The sequence below is a fragment of the Haplochromis burtoni genome, unplaced genomic scaffold (assembly GCF_018398535.1).
Source record: "Haplochromis burtoni strain Fernald_Lab_line unplaced genomic scaffold, NCSU_Asbu1 Contig_49, whole genome shotgun sequence".
NCBI lineage: Eukaryota > Metazoa > Chordata > Actinopteri > Cichliformes > Cichlidae > Haplochromis > Haplochromis burtoni.
Window position 1 is genome coordinate 994,042 of NW_024582410.1, and position 23,065 is coordinate 1,017,106.

The 23,065-nt window shown below is 42.3% G+C and overlaps 1 protein-coding gene across 8 annotated transcripts in view; it reads right to left on the reverse strand.

Moving 5' to 3' along the window:
- Nucleotides 1-23,065, reverse strand: part of magi2a (membrane associated guanylate kinase, WW and PDZ domain containing 2a) — a 244,159-nt gene that overhangs the window by 18,833 nt on the left and 202,261 nt on the right. For 6 of the 8 annotated variants that reach the window (XM_042220471.1, XM_014333968.2, XM_042220474.1 and 3 more), the window contains exons 10-15: nt 20,718-21,398; nt 8,008-8,039; nt 4,853-5,060; nt 1,566-1,607; nt 1,364-1,479; nt 875-1,067 (exon numbers count right to left, since the gene is read on the reverse strand). In XM_042220471.1, the coding sequence (XP_042076405.1) occupies nt 875-1,067; nt 1,364-1,479; nt 1,566-1,607; nt 4,853-5,060; nt 8,008-8,039; nt 20,718-21,398 (1,272 nt within the window). The remainder of the gene's footprint in view (nt 1-874; nt 1,068-1,363; nt 1,480-1,565; nt 1,608-4,852; nt 5,061-8,007; nt 8,040-20,717; nt 21,399-23,065) is intronic. The other 2 variants (XM_005923552.3, XM_042220472.1) reach the window with 2 other exon arrangements.

A 23,065-nucleotide genomic window follows, 5' to 3' on the forward strand; every position in this document is an offset into this window, starting at 1 on the left:
TAAAGTAGCTTGTAGCACCTCTAGCATACACTCTGGCACACTGACTGATCGAACCCAGTGTTGTTTTCATAGTTCACTAGTAAGCGGGGCTGCGCTCTTCTGTAGTTAAACAGTTCAGGATTTAAACTGTAAATGTGAGGCTATGACAAGCTTTGTTATCATTAAAAGGTTTGAGCCCACATTTAGTATTTCTTTACCCAATGAGTGCACAAATTATTATCACATGAGGAGGAAAATAGTGAAAAAAGCCAATGATTTGTGCAAAATGTGGGTTACTGGGTGCGGGCTAAAGTGTGAGCTCGGAGCAGAGAGAGTCTGACACTTCGTAAAGTGCCAGTGGGAGTCAGACAATTAGGATGGAAGTAAGGGCCACACAAGAGGCCAGGCATGAGTCAGACAGCAGCCTTTGGTGGAGAAGAAATTGACAGACAGGGCGGACTAGAGTGGGAAGAATTTGATTGGTGAGAGGAACATGTGCATGTGTGTGGTGGAGGGCGTAATAATGAGAACAGGACAGGCTGTAGTTCAGAGGAAGAAGCGCCAGCTCAGTCTCCACGGTAAAGAAACTCAAGTAAGGAAAGGGAGCGAGAAATGTGTGTGCGTGAGAGCGAAGGTGTGCTAATGTGTTTTTCAGAGAGGCTTCAGCATAATTACTCAGAGATTAGTGGTTCGGTTTTCTGACTGATTAAACCTGAATCATTACAGGACATGAATGAGACCAGGAGAGGTAATAGAGGAGGACGAGAACAGACAGAGGAGAGGCACGCTGCACGCTTTTATAATCCAGAGCAGTACATTTATGCTGTGTTAAACAGTGGATTAAAACAATCTATAAAGAAGGAATCCCAGATTGATGACTTTGCTGTTTCCTCACCTGCCGCCTGAACCCTCCTCCTGATAACCAGATTCACCTGGCCGGTACGTGCTGCCCCGTGCATCAGGTCAATGACATATCTGTGTGGCTTCCCCACCACTGGGATTCCATCAACAAACAGCAGCTCATCGCCGGGCCGCAGGCGCCCATCTAGATCCGCTGGACTCTTCTCGATGATCGCCCCGATGAGAATCTGTTTTTAAACGCAGGCTGTCAGAAAGATTTCGGACTCATAAGCCCCGAGACTCCGGAGTGTAGACTGTGTGGGTCACATGCAAGTGGGTGTTAAGTGGTTGTTATACTGACACATTAATAACTCAGTTACATGGCTAAAATATTGTTGTGTTACAGTAAAAACAGCAATAAACACCAAAGCAGCCACAGCCAGCACTCTCTCAGGGGGCAAAGGTCAGGTTAGGTGTTCACAGTGTGTGTAGTGGGTTAAGAGAGGAGAAAATGACAGGGTTCCACGCCCACTGCCATACGAGCCTTCTCACGCGTCTCCGGACTCACAGGCTGCCCCGCCTCATCCCCGCCCAGCACTCGGAAACCGAACCCGGACTTCTGTCGGCGCAGGTGGACTTCGATTTCCTGGTACTCTCCTCCTGAGGCAAAACAAGAGGAAAATAATTAAAGTCCTGGCCTGACAGTGTGCGGAGCTCCAGCGTCGCTGTAAGGAGTATGTGTTTACCTGAAGAGTCCAGAGGAAAAACAGTCCTTGGCTGCCCAGGATCTAGATTAAAAGATGAAGACAAAGGACAGGATGTCCCTGTAAACAATGCAAAATGCACAAAAAAATGCTCATACACATCCAAAGAGTACACCAGTAAACACAGACGCTCCCATAAAGGCTAGAAACAAGGCAGAAAGGCCCTGCCTCAGCATTATGTCACTGCAGAATTTCAGCATCATCCATAAAAGTCGGGAAGTGCTTACAGCGTGTAATATACCCATCCCTTATTTACAGCGTGAGGTGGGGTGCAAGCACTGATCTGCAATCAGGAGCTTTGCACGACGCCATGATGTGCAAAAGTAGTGAAATGAACTCAACCACAGACAAGTGGCTGTGAATGAAAAATTGATTCCAGTTGTAAGTGTTTTAATCATAGTGAGCGCTCTACTGCGACTCCACAGGAATGATGAGAAAAAGAGAATCAGGACTACAGGTGAGCAGAGCGAGGCAGCTATTACCACAAATATACAGTTCTGTTTATAGAGAAGTGGTGGATTTCTTCAGTATGTCTATATTTTTTCTTTATATTTTAAGAACAATCAAAATTACAAAGTCAATTTCTACACTCAAAAACATCAAATTCAGGAAATAGGTTCAAGTATATCTGTAGTAGTTTATAATATTAGCTCACTGTTAGCTTGAATTAATTAATGGAGTAAACCCGAAAAAGTCGAACAGGTTGGCTGACTAGATAGCATGAACAAATAAACAATGCTGTTAACAAAACTTTACATCGAAATGCACTTGCTGGCCACTTTATAAGGAGTACACCTGTTCCTCTGGACTTGAATAACTTTGCAAATATCTAATCAGCCAATCACATGGCAGCCACTCAATACATGTTGGCATGTAGACGTGGAGAATCTACAACATGTGAACCTTTAAGCAGATGGGTTACAGCAGCAGAAGACCGTACCTGGTGCCACTTGTAGCTTCAGACGCTGAGGCTACATTTCACACGGGCTCACCAAAACTTGACAATAGAAGATTGGAAAAATGCTGCCTGGTCTGATCAGTCCCGATTTCTGCTGCAGCATTCAGACGTTGGGGTCAAAACTTAGCGTAAAACTCAGACTGCTGCTGCTGGTGGTGTAATGATGTGGAGGATAATTTCTTGGTACCTTTTCAGTCCCTTTGTACCCACTGACCATTAGTGAAACCCGGCAGCCTACCTGAGTACTGCTGCTGACCATGTTCATCCCTTTATGACCATAATGTACCCATCTCCTGATTTCTGCTTCCAGGCATGCCTCCAAGTTCAAATCATCTCAAATTGGTTTCTTGAGCAATTGGACCCCACAGTCACCAGATCTATTTCTCCAACAATCTACAATCATGCAACTTCAGGATATAGTGTAACAGAAGATTCTCATCATGGATGTGCAGCCAACAATATAACAGAAAAAATAAAGAAAAGGTCGAAACTGTACACACAAAACTCGAAAGTGGTGAAATTGGTCACCAGCTATTAAACTGAGCAGTAGTGACGTATGGCTAAAATAACACGCTAACAGGTAAGGACATCTGGATCAGATAACTATCTACAATTGAAAATTATGCCAAAAGTGTTCAGATGCAGTTTAAAATAAGCTCAGTTTAACAGATTTAAAGATCAAGAATGTTGTGAACAGGTTTTTAGAGTCCGTCTGACAGGGCTGCAGTAGTAGATGTAATCAGATGAAAAAAGGTCGGGAGCACTGGTCTAAACAATCTTCGAACAATCTTCTTCAAAGATACAAACACACACACACAAAATCTCGTGTGGTTTCTAGCAATGCAGCCTGCTTGGGATTTATTCACTCAGGATCTCACATGTCCGTCTTTGAAGTGTCTTTGACTTTAATGCGTATGAAACTGTCAAATGATATTTAAGAAAACACAACAAAACAGGAACACCTGCTTTTCCCTGTCACACTGAATAATCCACAAAACCTACTGTGACCATTTTTAATACAGGCTCATAAAGCTGAGAATGTATGCTAAAGAGTTTGAAATACCTGATCCTATACCTCAGTCTGTTTATGTAATCGCTGACATTAATTTATTAAGGGTCAGAGAAGACTGAACTTAACCACAGCTGACGGAGTCTGGGCTGGCCTGAGGTTGTGATGCTAAATAAAAGGTCACACCCAGCTTTACGTACACCAGTGAGGCGGTCAAATGGAGCACTGCTAAAATCTGTCTGTGTGTTTTTCCTACTGAGCATTACCAGGCACAACCCCTGACCTTTACTGAGAGGAAGGCAGCAGTGATCACGGCATCCGCCACAGAAGAGGAGGAAGCGACAGTGAGCGAAACAGGAAGATTTGATGAGAAGACTTTCTGACAGCCGTGTCCTCTTGAATAGCAGGTACCTCATATACAGCAGCCTTAACAATAAAAACTTTACTGTAACTTTACTATAGCAATATCCTCCAATAAACCAGAGGAAAGATACTGTCAAGCCATGAATCCATGAGACCTGTTATCAGTTATATGCAAGGCAGATGTTAACCTCTAAAGAGAATCAGTGAAGAAACTGGCTTACACACCACTGTGAGAGTGGAAAAGCCAACTCAACATAATCCGTATTTCACTATGTTTCCCAGAAACACATTTTACTTTCAAGTAGGAATCTAAATGACAAAATTAAGAGCATAATGTGAAAGAAACACAATAATATTTAGTGTAAATGTCTCTTTACAGAATTTAAGAAAACTAATTCTAGTACCTGTGTGCTATGATAATATAGATCTGTGATGTTACTAAAATCCTTATTCTGCAAATACAAACATGCATAAAAAGCATGTCCTACTTTCTACTGATTAAAATGCTCAATTGAGCAAAAGAATGATGTATGCACAATCGCAATAATATGTAGAATTTTATAATTTTACAAGTCACAGGATGGAAATATAACTGTGCAGAAGCACCTGTCTGATTATTCAGGGACACTTCTCAGTTTACAATGATCAGTATTTCTAGTTATCTACACAGCTTCTGATTTTTATTTTATACTCGTGGTTATTGTGTGGAAAGTTCAGACATAGATCTTCAGCTCTGAAGAAAGAGGTCAGCGAATTTCAGAAGACTTTTTCAGATTCCTGTGGAGCAACAAAAGTGACAATGAATCACTTCTGTGATTGAGAGAAAGAGTGATCGCTCTTCACTCCTCTGCCTTCCCTCGTAGAAGCTGGCCTGCTTGATTTCTAGAGAGGAGTGTGTTTTCACAGCACTTCACCTGCAGTATCAACGCTGGTACTTACGCCTACTCTCAAAGATAGCCCTGGACTTCTCATAAAGGTCATATGGGTCTGGCTTTGCCAGGGCCAAGGCCTCGGAGGCAGACTCAGGGACCGAGGCCCTGTGAAGATGGTGTGTTGGGAAGGGGGCGCTGTGGGGGATAACAGGAGCCGACAGGCTGGTCTGAGCAGGGCTGCTCTGGCCCTGCTGGGACTCCCACTGCTCCAGCACCTGCAAAGCACAGCGGCATGAGCGGTCAGTATTTCCCTTCCTGCTCTCCCACTCCTGATGCTTGATTTCATCCTCAAAATCACAGTAAGAACCGTAAACTCCTAGGCACGGTTTCGTTTAAGGAGCTGTGACAGTTCACTAAACCCTGCCGCGCCCATTTATGGCTGCTACACCCGTCAAGCTTTGCCTGCTCGGACATATTTACAACTTAATAATGCATGTCTATTTTCAGAGAAAAGTAAGGAAAACTACTCATTTCTAACAAAAAAAATTATACTTTCGACTCACAAAAAGGTGCCTGTCAATTTACATGTTTTTATGTAACCGTAACATCTGTCTCCTTCTGATTTTAAGATTAAAACATGTGGTGAAAGAAAAAACATACTGGAAAAGACTTGATGCTTTTAGCTTTGGCAAAAAGACAACTCAGGAAACTGATGATGATGCCCTGGGCATTAAAAAAAGCACCAAAGTGTGTCAGTTACAGACTCACTTGAACTCGCCGTTTACTGTTTTTTCCAAACTGTTTTAATGATGATGTGTATTCAGAATTATAATTTTACATCTTTGATTGAAACCATCAGGAATGCAGCATTTTGCAAAGTCAGCCTTTGCCTTGTATTTCTGAGATAACTATGACACAACTAAAGAAATACCCCAAATGTGACTACAATAGGCAGCCCTGCTAAAATATTTTAACATCTGGGAAAGAACAAAGCTTGACAGGCCTGCTGCACCTAATTGATGTGGTTCAATATTTCCTGTTAGGGGGCAGTGTTTCGCCAACTGTCAATTCAAGCATGTTAGTGAGGTTAGTAGTAGAAATAAGCAAAATACTGCCAGCTGTTTCTATTTGGCATTCAGATCACAGTGTTTATGGGGATGTGTGCAGGGAGGAAAGCACCTGACATATGTGATTGGCACATCTAGATGGACATTTAAAAAAAATGATAGACGATTCTAAGGGCCAGAGCAAAAGTTATTCTCTATCTGTAAGGTAGAGTGTGGTATATAATCAGAAATCGGATAACTTTCATCCAGAAAGACATCTGAAAATGTGCTGTCAAGCTTTGGAGGTGACAAAGGCAGTTTTGACATCACCAGTCAAAGTGTCAGCCTTGATGTGTCAGATAAGCGGGGCCGCCTGAGTCATGGCATGACACTAAGCAGATAGCCAAGATGACATGTTGACATGTCAAAAAAGGGTGAGCGACAGATCTGGAGGGAACAACAGGCCTTTTGAAAGCGAGACGGCGAGATTGGCTGCATAGTGCCATACTTTAATACTGAGAAATGCAGGTCATCTGGTTCCAGATGTACCGAGAATAAATATCAACTTCATGGAAGCTCTGGTCAGGAATGAAAAGCAGCTCCGCTCTTTGCAGTTTTCAGTCGCGTCTGCTATTGATGTGAAGCACGTCTGCATAGGGCAGGCTGCTGAGACTGGGGACCTTGTTAAGGCGGGGAGTAGACTTCTGCATCCTGATCTCTCTTTCACTCTGTCTCTTCTTATTTGAGATTAAGACACTGAAGCAAGCACACTATGGCGATGATCTACTTGATCACATGAATAGAGCGCACTGCAGGCTGACAGCATTGCTGAATGAAAAACACCTGCATGTGTTGCCACATTAAGCACTGTTCTCCGTTACCTACAGTATCGGCTGAGTTTGATTGGCAAATCTTAATAAGCTCATTTGCAAATAAAACTCTTGGGAGTTGTGGGGTGAGTGTTTGCAGGACTATAGGTCAATATGGCAATTAGGAGATTTCCTGTCTTCCCTTATTAGCCAAAGTCCTCCATATTTCATTCTCCGCTGCAGAAGTATTCCTTTAACAAATTACACCTAATTATACGAGTACTAAAGTCTAGTGTCGGGGGCTTTAGCAGCTAAAAGAGAGGGGCAGGCGCAGGTGGGGCATCCAAAAAGGTGAACAAACAAGACAAGAGAGAGGTTGTGTATGCTGACTGCTGCACTACAAAAGCTCAGAGTTTAGGATTACAATTATTCTGAGAGAGATGAAAGACGATGATTGTGTTGAGATGGAAGGAGAAACGATGAACAATGAGGGGATTTCAGCAGACAAAGCATCTTAAAAGCTGCACAACTGAGGTTTCCTCTGATGTTAGTTGGGAACTGGAATGGGGACAACATTAGCTGGGGTCAGGGACTGGTCAGAGCAGTGCTGGGAAGATGCCAAGGCATGAAAGGAATATGAGGGTGACACAGATAAAGCAAAATGAATCTGATCTGAGAGGGTGTTTGGACAGAGTTGTTAGAGGCCTGTAGGGACAGCAAATGACAGTGTAGTAGTGTATTTATAACAGCAGTGGAGGCAGGACTCGGAGCTAAAGGCAAGTTTGCAGAGATGCCACATGACGGGTTTTTGCTCTACTGGGTGAAAAAAAAAGAGAAAGAAGGTGAAAGATAAATGACCGTGGAAGAAAAGCAGGGTATAGATGTGCAGAAAAGCTTTTGAAACATTTTGCCAAATGGACAAATGTTATGAAATGAAGATTAAAAAGGGGATGAAACATATCTGGCTCATGCCAAAGCACTGAACACAGATGGATAGCAGCACTAGAGCTGTAGCATAATAGTCCTAATGCCCTGAGTGTAAATTACCCTGATGGCACCCAGCCAGGCTATGAATTACGCCTGACTTGGAGGATACAAGTCTAGTGATGTTATGAGTGGGCTACTTGGACTTTCTGCCATCTCATAACGATAAAGAAGGGCTGAATATCAAAAGCGGGACACGGACATATAGTGAGTCACCAGTGGGGGTTAGTACGACGGACAAAAGAGCAGACAAGTCACTGCTAAATTTAGAGTTTTTCCAGTTAGCACATACGTATGCACACTGCAGCCACTGGTGGTAATCTAAAGAAAATAAAAAAGCAGAAATGTGGATAGTCTGGATTTCTGAGGATGTTGCATGTTACCTGCTTAGGGGTCTTCCAGGGTGAATAGTGACCTGTAATGTTGAGAGAACAAAAAAACAACTTATGTTTTAGACGGAAAAAGATGAGATGTGAGGCTTATTTTTACCCAATGAAGCCAGGGTTTCCAGGGTATATCTTAGAGGATAATAAAATGAAGAAAACATCTGAATTAAATTTAAACCAAATGAAGACAATAATGGGACATGACAGCAGTGTTTGTAAGTGGTAGAAAGGACGAAGAAAAGGACGTCTAAAACATGATGAAAGCACAAAGCAAGCGATGGCAAATACATTTCTATGAGGCAGAAACCAACTGTGAATGTAAAGTGAGATTAAAATAAGACCTGAGAAAATTCACTGCTGCACATACAGAGTATTTGCTACTGATAAAACGTGATTTTTATTCTGATTTGGAGATATCAGGTAATAATGTTTGCCTTCTGTTAAATAGAAAGCGAGGCCAAACTTTATACTGATGCATTTTAAACCTGCGTTATTATATTTATAGCCACTTGGGGCAGCGGAAACAAGCTGTAAACACAACACTGACAAATTATTACATTATTACACAAGTATTCCTAAAGGAAATTCAAATCTCCTCAGCTGCTAAATGCTTATCTATGAGCAGGTGCGATTATTAGAGAAATCAGCTGCATGTTTGCTGAACATTTTAGGCCATAAATCCAAATCAGCTGCATGAATAAAAAACATTAAAATGTAGTATTACAAATCCCGATCCTCACAAATACAGACACTCTGGTTTTACTAATGTGACAGAGACAAACTGTTCTATATTATCATGTACTGCACACCAAATGCCACTAGAGGGCAGTCTACTGGTGACACAGGCTCCAGAGCTCAGTCAGCTGTGACAGGTAAAAAATATAAAAATGACTCACTGATAAATGTGCACCAGCCAACACACTTGAACATGTGCATACTTAGCCTCAAGAGAAAAAGTCACGGATACAGATGTAATCCTACAAACTGAGTCTTCAGTGAGCTCGCTGACTTTCAGTGTTTCAATGTCTGTCACATGGACAGCTGTCAGCAAGTCATCCAACAATAATCAAGATAAAGGTGGGGGTCTTAGTGGAGATTCAATTCCTATGTGATTAAATAAAATCTTTAATTCAGATTAAGCTCAGATTGAGCATCAGAATGGGGAAGAAAGGTGATCTGAGTGACTTCCAATATGGGTTAGCTATTGGTGCCAGGAAATGTGATTTATTTTCCCACATGTGCATCTGCAGGGTTTACAGAAAATCCTCCAAAAAAAAGAGCAAATATCCACTGAGCGCCAGTTCTGAGTGAAAATGGCCTTCAGCGGTCAGAGGAGAATGAGCAGACTGCTTTGAGCTGTCAAATAAACACTCATTGCAACCAAGGTATGCAGAAGAGGATCTTTGAACGCAAATCTTAAAGCAGAGACGCTACAGCAGCAGAAGACCACAGCTAAGAACAGGAAACTTAGGATCCAATTCACATGGGCTCACTACAAACAACACAAAAACATGCATCCATCCTGCCTTGTGTTAACCATTCAAGCTGCTGCTAGTGGTGTAATGGTATAGGGGATATTTTCTTGGTACCCTTTGGGCACATCACAGCCTATCCCAGTACTGTTTCTGACCATGTCCCTCCCTTTATGACCGCAGTGTACCAGTCTTCTGATGGATGCTTCCAACAGGTTAAAATGCCGTGTCACAAAGCTGAAATCATCTCAAACTGTTTCTTGAGCTGTACTCAAATGGTCTCCACAGTAACCGGATCTAACTCCTATAGAGCGTGGATGTGCATCTGACAAATCTGCAGCAGCTGTGCAATGCTGTCATGTCAGTATGAAGCAAAAATGTTTCCAGCATTTTGATGAATCGATGCCACGAATAATTCTGGCAGTTCTGAAGGGAAAAGTTGGCCCAACCCAATACTAGCAAGGTGTAGCCAATGAAGTAACTGGTGAGTGTGGGCTACTGGTAGGGCTGCACGATTTTGCATAAAATGAGAATCACGATTTTTTTTGCTTAGAATTGAGATCACGATTCTCTCACGATTTTCTTTTCCAGTATAAATATTTATTGCGCTTATTAACTGCACATCAACTTCGTAACAGTTGAGACTGAACATAAAAACAACAAATTTCTCGTTTTGTTGTTGCCGCAAAATGTTGTACTGCTTGAAATTCCGTCTCCACCGTTGCTCGACACTGCGTGTATAGAGCAGGTGGTGCAACAATAGAAAAATAGTTGCGGGACGGCACTGTGTAGCGTTTGTCTAGGGTGTTGATCATTTTCCTAAATCCCTCGTTTTGCACAGTGTTGATGGGAGCCATATCTTTGGTCAGGTGATAAGTGATAGCCTCCGTAATTTCTTTGTGCCTGCGGGAGTTCGACGGGTATAGGGAAGCGCTGTATAAGGTTCCCGTTATTGATGTTTGGGTGGTTGACCGGGACGGATTTTCTCCTGTCACTTTCTCGTCATCCCTGACGTGCTCTCCGTTGTTTTTTCCCTGCTAATTTTAGCATCACACGGCACAGCTTCTGTATCACGTGGTATAAGGCTCCGCCCTTGTCATTTGTTGAGCAGGAAGAGTGAGCGCTTGTTTTCATGCAGATTACGTCCCGGATCAAAATGCGGTACAATCGTCGTCTTTTTTTTTTTTTTTTTAAATCGTTGTCATTTGGAAATGAGATCGCACATAAGTATGAATTGAGATCGCGATTTTCTAACGATTAATCGTGCAGCCCTAGCTACTGGGCTACTGTGTAACCAAACATTTAAACGGTGGTGTACATTAAATAATATGAATTGTTTTCAACTTAATAAATTAACAATTCTAAATTTTCTAAAGGCAACTAGTTGCTAATTTGTCTAACTACATAACCACCCAGCTACAATGATTTACCATAAAAGCCATCACATGTCCTATCCCCAGGTGACGTTTCACACCAGGAAGGTATGAAAAAAATTAACCTAGGTCTAAATCTGTTCATCTAAAGGTAACTAGGGGGATCCAGAGGTAGTATAAAAGAACTGAACACTCAACATGAATCCATTGTTTCAGTTTTCACTTGAAATGAGGAAAGGCTGACCTCACTCAATACCTCTGATCAATCTTCAGCAAACATTTCATTAAAGCATTCAATATCAGCACTCAGCAGGACGGCAACTACACTAGGCAAAGAGACGTTTGTGAATATATCACTGATCTGTCAGTGCCTACAGCAATAAAACTTTGACTTTCACTTAAGTTCAGGGTGACCATAAAGTGGTTTTAGTTTGCAATGCAGTGCAGCAAGTTAAGAACATACTTTCTCCTTTCACTTCCCAATTCATCTTGCTTTGACCTTTAAAATGTTATTCCACACATTTCAGCTGCTTACAACGTTGTCCAAGCACAAGAACCAGAATTCTGAGTTGAGCGATGAAAGAAAATCATCAGTAAAAAAGTACAAGACATGCAGCAAGCATCAAACACTTGTATATATGCATTCATATACATGCAGACACAGAGTAATGAAGCACTTTTCTTTAGTCCAATTCACAGGAGCATATTAAGAAAAGGTGCATTCTCCATCTTCTTTATTCACTTTTTCTTTCTCTTGTCTTTCAAGTGCTGCCACAGTCTTCCCTCTGGGAAGCTTCAAGCACATGCAAATTGAGGGATCAAATTAAAGGGTGACTGCTCGAATTATGCGCCAGCCTTCCCAGTCTTGGCCTGGCCAGACTCCAATCGCACTGTAAAAACATTCGTCTCACTGAGCCACTAGTGGAATGGTGACAACATGGAAATTAACAAAGGCTACAAAGAGAACTCCAGCAATGTTTTTCAGAGCGCTGGCTCTTCTCTGTCAAAACAAGCCAAATAACATTTTTAGAAACAAACCAGTTACAGGAGCTTATCTAAAACTCAATAACAATTTCACTTTCAATGCACATGGGAGCATTTTTATCAGCGCAAAAAAAGAAAGACTTCTGAAGTGTTATAACTTGAGGGGCAGAGAAGGATTTTTGCTTTTATTCCCAAAGAAGGTGAATCAATGAACAGCTTTCCAGAATACCTAGATTTGAGTCTTTGTGGAGGGTACAGTGAGCAAAAGAGGCAACAACAGAGCAGTCCTCCACATGGGTAAAAGAACCTGAGATAAGCCAGACCGACAGAAAGAGGGTGCACTACCTGGCATCACTGACGGAGGTGATCCACGGGTTAAAGACACTGTTAGCTCAGGCATACCAGACATTTATGCAGACGTAGGTGTCAAAGTGCCCCATGGCTAGAAGTTGAGAAGGGGTGAGCGACTGAGAGAGAACACCAAGAGAGAGAGGGAGGGCAAAAGGAGCTGTCCGTGGTGCTGAAAGCTCTTAGCCCAAATGCTAATCAGATCTGTCAGCTCAGCTACAGAGAGCTACATGAACCCTGCAGCGTCCAACTTGCACTTAAGTTCTGAGCTAACTGGTGTCCTGTCCTACTGTATGCGTCAGCCTTTTCCAATATAAGTATAACAACAGCAATACACATCAGTAAAAGTGCACAGGTAATGACTGCGTCTGACTCCACTCCATCCATGGCACAGCTTCAGGTAATAGTGAAGGGCATTTGGCTGAAGTTGTGCCTCATTTTCAATTCCTGGTTTCTGGGCAAAACTCTAATTAAAGAGTTTGGAACTGGAAATGTTTCCAGAGATGCTGGAGCTGGCAGGGACTTCACAGAAAGCACTGGTTCTCAAAAGCGCCAAATTAAATCTTACATGTTGGCTCATTAAAACCTGCTGCTGTCAAAATTAGCTTCCAATGGGGAAAAAATGGGTGAATGTCATTAAAAAAAACAGCAAAAAATATCAGCGGTTGTGTTACTGTTTGTTCAGAACATAGACTGTATTTAAAGTTCTGTATTGAGAGTTCTTAAGTGCCTAAAACCTGCATTATATGTAGTGACCATTAGGGGGCTCCTTGGGTTACCAAAAGTAGTCTAATTAAATAAAAAAACTGACAGAAAACAACCCTATTTCTTCCTTGATTTTAGCTTGAGTAAATGTTTAATTTTTATGAATGTGATGGGTCTTCGGTTTCTCAGTTCATTCAGCCGTAGCCATGCAAGCCTAGAGACCAGCTATCTGGCAACCACTGATTGCAATGCACATTCCCCAACTGGTTGCTGAGTTGTTGCTGGATGTTGTTATGAAATTTGTTCCTAAAACGTGAATGAATCAGGCCTTGAGACTGGTCAGTGATCCCCTGGCAACTGCTGGTCGCTAGGGAAAAATGTGTATTCTTCAACTGATTGGTGAATGGTTTTTAAAGGTTTTGGGCAGTCGCTATTAACACTAACTATGGGTGACTGATGAAATCTGCTGGTACCCAGTAAAAGGGCAAGGGGTTTTTTGGTGAAGCACTGTCTTTCCAACTGATTTTACCCAGCCAACAACTTCCAGCTACCCCTTGCCAAACGGTCCTGAATTGCACATATTTCCCTAGTGACCTAGAGCTTGCCAAGAGGCTGCCAACTGGTCTCTTGGCCAGTGTGATTGAAGCCTTACTTCTGGGGAGAGGTTTCAAAATAGAAGAATTGCTGTAGGATATCCACAGATGTGTAAGGAGACAAAACAGGGTGGTTGCCAATAAAATCACCTCTTACAGCTCATTAAACTGTGACCGGTGTGAGACTCGCAGCACCACCTGTGAGATTTGAGTTGCAGGTCTTCCCTGACCCAACATGCTCAAAAAGACGAGCTGTAAACATTAGCCAAGCTATTATCCATCGTAATAAAACTGTCATAATGCTGCTGAAATGATGATCTACCTCTTAACATATAGCAATTTGGCTCGCTTCTTTAGCCCACTGGAGGCTGGCCACACTTTCTAATTGAGCTGGCTGTTTTTTGTGCCCCACAGCAGAGTAACAGAAAGTGGGAGAGAGAGAGATGAGAGGAACTGACTGATATCTGTCACCAAACAACTGTCATGCTTCAGTCTCTGACACGTTCTCCAAATATTTGCCAGTTCAGGGCCAGGCACACAGCTCATCACTTTCACTGAAATGGCAATCTGATGCGGAGGACTGAACGAGCACCACAAGCTTAAGTTTAAATAGTGTGTATATGTGTGCATATGTTTGGATTTTTTAATGGCCACTCTTTAATCCTGCAGACAGATCTACCACCTTGTGACAAAAAACACACACATATGCACAAACACACACACACACACACACACACACACACACACACACACACACACACACACACACACACACACACACTTAAAGTCAACTGGAAGTGAGATTGACAGCTTTTATGCTTTCATAACACCCACATATTTCACAAACTCCCACAACCACAATCCGACAATACTGTTATGGCTTTTTTTATGATGGTGTTACTATGACAACACACTTCTAATGTCCAGCATCAAAGATCAAGAATGGCTAGTGAGGCGAGGAAGGTTCAATTACAGGTTCCCCTCACACACTCAGACAGTGCATCCTGTTTGTGTCAGTTCCACAGCTGTATGTACAAACTAGAAAGAAGTAAAGTAACTCACTGAAGTAGAAACAAGAAGGAGCACAGGAAAAATGCGACTTCACAGGAAAAATTAAAAACAAAGAGAGTTAGCATGATCAACTCTTTGTTCAGCAAGCCTTGCCTTGCTCAGCTTGGTGTTGTCATGGACACAGAACCGAACATTTACTACTGTAATGCAAAGTGCACATGACTTCTCAGCTTTGGAAAGTCATTGTCGCACAGAGAAATAGAGTAGTTTTACTCACAGAGAAGGTGGCAATTCCTGCAATCTTGACAATGTGTATTTAAATGACGAGGGTCAGAAATGATAAGATCTGCTGTCAGTACAGTTTAAATAGTAAATGGTGAGTGGACTGGTGCTTAAATTTACAAACGGACCACTTTTTAAAATACATGTTCATCCATTCATGATAAGAATTAATACAATTTTTTATTCACGCTATCAGATGCACACTTACTCTCCGATCGCTGCATCTTGGGATAGTTAGGATGCAATTTCTTGTATTTTGCCCTTTAACTTGGGCTCCACCTGATTAGCTAGATTCCTAGTGCAAGATAGTAAATACCTTTGTATCCAACCTGCTACTATTGTCTTCAAGTTTAAAGTTGGTCATACACAATGAACTATAGTAGACCCCTTTTGTTTCATTGAAACAGCTCTGATCCGTGGGACATGGACCTCTGCGGTCTCCTATATTTCTAAGATGATACTTAGATACTACCTCTGGGCTGTGGGGTAGACCTCTGTGATTCAAGCTTGTTCCTGCTGTTTTCCCAGGTGCACCAACAGATTGGGATCTGTGGAGGCCTGCGCTCCTAAAGCGCGATCCATGATCAGTTTTTGCAGCATGGCAGGCTGTTTAACTTTTGTTTGTTTAAGTTTTGTCATAAAAGCGACCGATCATAACAAAGTATTTTCTTTTAAAGTTCAGTTAAATCTGTTGTTTTAGTGGTTTTTCTTCTTTTTTTAACTCAAGCTTTATTTCCATGACTCCCAAAGAACTCGTTGTTGAAATCCCGACAATAGAAGCACGCTGTCTGTTGACCAAATGAGGACATTTATGATCAAACCTTCCAGTCAATTAAGCCTCATCACCTTGAAAAAGCCAACACTCATAATATAGTTATGATATTTATCCATCCCTTAAATTTCAGTTTGACTCCTGAGCCATTTTTGCCCAACAAATGGCCACTCTGTCGCTCATCACCAGTAATTATTGTGCCTGTGTGTATGGGTGGCACGTGTATGTGTGTGCATGCCAGACAGGCTCATTAGTGGCGATCTAGACCATTAACAGTCTGTGTCCTCGTTGCAACACCAGCAGAGATGCAGGGCTGTAATTAGCTGCCGAGACTATCATCTCTTTCACATGTACGCTCGACCATTTAGCTTCCACTAACATGCCACATTCTCCCTCACTGCTGCCCGCCCACGCACTCGCACAAACGCCGAGCCACATGGTTTGATTCACACAGTTTGTGCGCACACCTACACAACAGCCAGGCACACACTTTCCTCATCTTATCCGCACAGATCCCCAGGCAAATTTTGCACGCAAGCCCCCGCACACTTACATAAACTCCCCTTGCTAGTAGTACCATGAGTAAACTGTACATTATGCCTGGTTTGACATTTCGCCTCATGTGACCACCAGCTGCTTTAGAAACCGTGCAGACCTCAGGTGAAGGTCTGCTCTCTAGAAAAGGAAAAGAAGAAAAGAACAAGGGTTTGATTCAGTGAGCCTCCTCTAGCCTCCCAGGGAATCAGTGTGTAACTAGACAGTGATTCATTGGCTGTGTGTGTTCAAGATGGAATAGTTGGAAACAAAAGAGAGAAAGAGAAGGGGAGGAAAGAGCAAGAGAGCGATGAGTTCGGCTCTCTGCCAGTAAGCCACAGTCTGTCTGCCATGTTCACACTTGCAGCTCTGTCCCCACCGGTTCCAAAGCCGAGGCGGTGCCCGCCAGGGATCAATATCCATTCCTATCGGCACAGGGAGGGAGCCAGGGGGTATTGTGCATGAAGGGCGAAATGCTGAGATTATATCAAGTAGAAAATGCGATGGGAGCCTTATTGCCATCAAACTTAGACCACTGAACTCTATATTGTGCTTTGAATCCCTTTCCTGTCTGTGGGAGGAGTAGAGTCACTGACCTCGGTTGCCTCTTAAACAAATCAAGTGCTCCTATTTGGCTTTTAATGGGATGGAGTGATTACCCAGTGACTGCACGAGCGTGTTTGAATAAATTCTGCTTTAATATCACGCATATTCAACCGTGTACCTAGAAAATGATTTTGTTTTGCACACAACTGCAATGAGGCGGATTTTTTTTTTAAAACACAAGACCAACATGAAACAATTGATTCAATAGAAGTGGATAGAATCGGTTTTCTGCTGTAGCTTTGATGTGAAGCTGGCAGGCTCCTTCATGATATGAGGATACATTTTTATAAAGGGCCAAAACATTTGCACACTCTACCATCATTTCTAGTGCTATCGTTGTCTCGTTTAAATAACTGAAGGGCTAATGTTAGCCTCTCACTGTAAAATTAAAGAGATCTTTTTTATGGTGAACAAATGTAGCCTAATGCGTTTCAGATGGTTGACTGTGTGTGCACCTTTTGGCATTTATCTTTTTTTTTTTTTTTTTTTACCTCCCACGTGTAGGATTTTTAAAATTTTTTATCAACTCACAGTTGGCTTTCAGCAAATGTAGAAAGATGGGTAAACATTAACATCATTAGAAATTATTTGATCTCTTATCAAAATTCACCACAGACCCCAGTCTTCCTCTCTCTGTGTCGCTGTGTGTGAATTCAAGCACTGGATGAACAGATTATTTTTTTGTGCTTGGGTGCTCCAATTTCAGCTCGTATTCGTGCAGCTTATCCAGCTTGTTCTTCTCCAAGTGAATGTGCAATTAAATTTTGCCCCGTTTTTTTTTAATAACATTTATTTATTTTAAGGCCACAGCAGTCAAAGCAATTGTTCCCTGCCCTGAAACAAAGTGGTAGTTCCATCATCAAAACTAAAAATTGAAAGCCATCCAACTTGTTGTTAAATGTTGTATTTGTTAGTTAAGATTGGTGCTATCTAATCTTTCCATAAAAGATAAAACCTTTTAACTGAGATATACAATTTTGCTGTTCCCTTATGTGAGAAGTAAGATCGCAGTCACCCAGGCCTGACGGAAACAGGAAACAGACCCTTTGCAGCTAAATCCAACATGTTTCAGAATGCGCAACCTTGAAGGTAAGCAATCTCTCAATCTCTGCTTTACATCATACTGCTCAGTTTCACATCCACCTAGTAGTAGTTGGGGAGTGTTGACATCGCCCAATGATCTACAGGCTTGTGTGACTGAAGCCTAATATAAACACTGTTGATCATGCTCCTGAAAGGACTCCTCATCTGATGTGCCACCTTCAACCTGAACACTGTGGACTACACTGTGGTGTGGTGCACATGGATTATTTCAGTTTTATGGACAGAAACTTTGGTAATTCTTGATCAAATCTTGTTTCTGTCAGTGAAAATTGTGTGTCAAAAAATGGAGCTGTGCGATATGATGAAATATATTGGATGACAAAATTAAAACGCCTATTGTTTCATATTATACGCTATCGCTTGTTTCGTGCCCCAAACATGACAAACCTCTTCTACCATCTACCCAAGAATCACGTGAAAGAGTGTGGAGAGAGTTTACGGATGAGAAGAATAGAAATCACAATTACTTATTTGCAGAAATTGGCAACATTGTAGTCAGTTGCTACTCTGCAGTTCAGTGCATCCTTTTCCTTAACAGGAACAAACATGTAACACTGTGAACATGCTTGATAAGCAAAGTATTCCTTTCACAACCCCAGAGGATCAGACATCGTAGTCAGAAATGGTAATGATTTAAGCATGGAAGGAGAAGCTGCAGCCATGTCTTGCTCTGCGTTTGATCTCACAATCCTGTCTCTTTCCCTCAAACCTACGCAGCTCCTATATCCTTAAATATGGGATTCGATGGGAAAAAAATTCAACTTCTTTATTCAGACTTTATTCAGTCGAAAGAGAAATGAAGGCCCATGTTAAAGTCCCATTTCAACCACAGGTATATTCACCATAGAACCTTTGGAGGGACACAAAAGAAATGATCCCCTTGTAATCCCTGAAGATGGGATGTTCACCCAGAACAACTGTTTTAATGTGCAGTGACCAGCAAAATGCCCCCTGGAGCACAACAGAGCCACTGCCCACTCTTTATAGGTGGGGGTGTGTGTGTCAAAGGTTTAAGCATTTTCAAATTTTTCACCATCTGTAGGTTTCTACTTTAACCCCATTTCTCATGTTAATTTCTACCAACAAAGACTTCTAACAAAACTGAAAATAGTTTATTGTGATCATTTACTCTCAGAAGAGTGTGTACTTTGATCTTAACAAGCTTAAAGTCTGGCAGAATTTTCCTGCTTAAATCCCAAAAATACTCTCAGGAGATGCACGATGTCTAAAAACTCCACCCCACTGGTACATTTTCTTAACTTTACTCACTTTGACACAAATTTGTGCCGTATGTAGTTGTGCTGCAGTAACAGCAAGCTGGGTGGCCCTGACATTTGTTCCACCTTTCACATTTGCAACTTGTCATGTCACAGGCAATCAACGCCATCGGATGCGACACTACGCCCTGATGTATTGCAGTTTACTGGCGCTAACATAACACAACCAGATTTCAGATTTTTTTGTGATGCTGTTTTTTGTAGATTTTTTGGATTACAAACCCCTTCCTCCCCAAAAACCCAAAACATTATCTTCCCATGATAATACCTCATGTCATCCCTCTATTCTCCCCCCCCCCCTGTTTGCTGGCTCCCTTCTCACTGGCAGAGACATGGGCAGCCTAATAAAGAAATAAATGGGAATAAATCTATTCAGTGGCCGCTGCTGACCTTTGCGCGTGAGTCTCAGTGGTGTCTGTGGCACCCAGGCGGTTGGCATTATGATTGGTATGCGACATTACACTACACAAAGAGGCAAAACACGGAACTACAAATTGGTTGCACACAAAAAGAAACAGCAGTGTCAGTTTTCCAAACGAGTTGGCTCAGATTCCAGCTCGCTCTGCAAATGAGAGCGTGCTAAAGTTCATGCATCATCACTTAGAGGATGCCAAGATAAATCAAGGACAGGTAAACGCAAAGAGAGGAGTCATTTAACAACATTTAACAATAAGGTTCCAGAGACAGATCCTATCTGCTTGGTTGATGAAGAGCCACTGTTGCTGTTTCTAGATTTAATTAAACTCTCTAACGTTTTAATCTTCAACGTCGGTGCTTCGGCTGAGTCATCGCTGACAGATGCACCGCCGCCACAATTCAATAAGAAGGCAATCTCAGTTTGTAGGCAGATCACAGGAAGCTTACACACAACTTATGCTCTGTCATTTGAGTCATATGTATATTTCCCAAAGACAAGACAGCAACTCTCTCATAGACATTGCCATTAAAAGACAGCAATATAAAGGTTTCTGGCCTTCTAGAAGAATACAGACGTTTGTACACACTTAACACTCAATGTCCTCCACCAGTCCGCACACACACTCAGCTACACGTAGATTCGGCAAATAACAGCCCTGTGTGTGACTCATGACAAAGTGCAGTGCATAATTATGATTGTCAGAGAGTATGAGAGGGCCTCCCATTCTGAAAAACACAGAGTTGAAAGCACTTCAGAGCCATTTACCAGTGTTTCAAGGAAAAACTGTGCCAGTTTTGACATGCTTTGATTTGCGGGCTTTTATTTGGATCTTGTAGAAAAGGTAAAATTCACTATACATGTGAAAATGAAAAAAAGAAAAGAAAAAGAAAATCAGAAAGTGGGCTTGAAAATAACACAGAAAAAGCTTATGCTTTCAGACGCAATCAGACTATACTAGGGGACCCCTAGTATAGCTGGAGTGGAATCTGCTGTCAATGAGGAGCGAACAGTAAAGCGGACTTAGCAGGACATCTGAGAGCAGCTGAAGATCAGTGAGTCATTGCTGTGCACTGAGGGACTGTAGCACAGATTTCTGCTGTCACTGGACTAAACCGCACATGCAAACACACCAGCAAAAGACGACAGAAATGAACAAGCAGACAGGAAGAAGGACAGAGATTCAAGCTCTTCTCCAAAGCCAGCAACACCACCTTTAACACCTTCTCACCTGTTCCACCTCTCTGAACCAAGAGGCAGGTCTCAGCTCCCACAGGGCACTCCTTGAGCAGCTCCACCACCTGTGTGTGACCGAATCCCTGCACGGGCTGCTTGTTAATCTCCACAATTAAGTCGCCCTCGCACAGGCCCGGGCAGCCCTGAGGCTCCAGGACTTGTTTAACACGCTGACCTGTGGCGCTGTCTGCAATCGTGAAGCCAAACCCATCCACGCCCTTCACCATGGTCAGGGTTAGTAGCTCTCCCTGGGTCGCGCCCGATGATGCCATAGAGACGCTGTCTGGTGGCGTAGTACCCGTGGTGGGAGGAAGCGAGCCATCTAAGTGGGTGTCCGCTGGGTGACCAGTGAGCAGCTGCTGCTGGGCGCTGACCGGGTCCTGACTGGGGTCTGTAACAAAGCGTGCTGTGCGGGTGAGATAATCTAGGTAGTTATCGTAGCCCGTCCTGCCGTTCACCATAATGGGCCGCTGCTCCATGATGCCCAGTGGGGAGATGATGGTGGTGGTGTTGTTGTTGGTGTTGGCAGCTTCCTCTGGCTCATATGGCAAAGGATAACCGCGACATAATACGAGAGTCACGCTTTGGCCAATAGGTACAGACTGGAAGAGTTTCACCACATCAGCATGGGTGGTACCCAGGACGCACACATCGTTGATGTAGACAATAACATCACCTGCAGAGAAAAAGCATGGACAAAAATATAGTGGTTAGGCATAATGGAGCTGGAACATTAGAAATAATGGGCACAGATGTGGGTGGCTAAAGGCGATTAATCTCAAGAATTGTAATAAACAGAAGCCACGTTCAGGCTCTTTTTAATTTTATATTGTACTTTAATGGCACATGAAATTACAATTAAAACAAAATGACCCTGAACTGAACCAAATTGCCATAAATCTAATTGGGCAAAGTTAAAGAGTGGCTTCAAAGTATTAAGTGCTTTTCTTAAAAAAAAGAAAGAAAAAGAAATCACAAAGAAAAAATATTAAATATTAAAATTCAAATTTAAAAATACAGCTCTTCATCATAACCTTGGTCAATGGAATTTCAGTTAAAACCACTTCATTTAAAAGAAGACTTATTCAGTCTGCAGAAATTTGACAGCAGTGTTCTGGGTCCTAGTTGTCTCACTGCAGAGCAATAAAAGACCCCCAGCACAGAACAGGCGTCAGTGACATCAAACGTGATGTACTGATTATGACATAACAGAAACAGCAGGAAAAAGCAGGTGTTGGGGTGGAGGTAGTTTGCAGGGGTACCAGCAACTGTATATGGGCTAATGGCTCAGTCACACCAGAGTAAAGAAAGGATGCAATCTCTTTTCAAATAGGATAAATTGGTGGCTGCCTGCTGATTGCATTCTGGTAATATTTCTGTAAAAGCATTGTTGCTAAGCGCCTGTGTCATTTCACAGGTAATTCGCAGTCCTGCAACAACTACCCTTGGCGAAGTAACTTTTGTTTCAAATCAGGTTTTGTGCGGACTTTGAATGCAATCAGTTAATGTCATTTTCTGGTTAACCTCTGTAGATGTAGATGGCAACAGATTTGTGATATTTGCCCATCTATCACAGTTACTCACTGTATTATTGCAAACAAATTGCATGTAATTGCCAATTTGAACCCATTCAATCACAAACCGAATCACAAACTCGGATCTCAGCTGACCCTTCTCACCCTGGACACAGTCTGTTTGACCTGCTCCCCTCAGGCAGGAGGCTCCGGTCCATTCGCACCAGAACCTCTCGCCATAAGAACAGTTTCTTCCCCTCTGCTGTTGGACACATGAACAATAACCATATGACTGTCCCCGCCACTAACACATGACCCTACGCTGTGTCACTGTGTCATTTCATGTTTGGCACTGATCACCACCTGCACTCATGTATATATCTTTCTACGTAGCACTCTTAATTCTTATTCTCATGTATATATCTCATGTATATCTCATGCACATATCTTTCTACGTAGCACTTTAATTCTTATTCTACTTTTATTTTTTCATGTCTATTTAAGTGCTATTTATGACACTATGTTTGCACTGAAGCACCGCAGCAATTTCCTAATGTTGTAAACCTGCTCAACATTTGGAAATAAACCCCTTTCTGATTCTGATTCTGATAACAGAGAGACTCGTATCTTATTTTCATTTTATCACCACCTCCATGCACCAAAGTTGCCCTGAGGATGTCAGCTGAGTGTGAGTGGTTGTAGAACTGGTGCCCATCTTTAAAGCAACCAAAGGCAACAAGACTGCAAGTTCATTGCATACGATCATAATAACTTTCATCACGCCACAGTCTCCAATCACTGCTTCCTCTCATTCAATGGCAGCATAAGC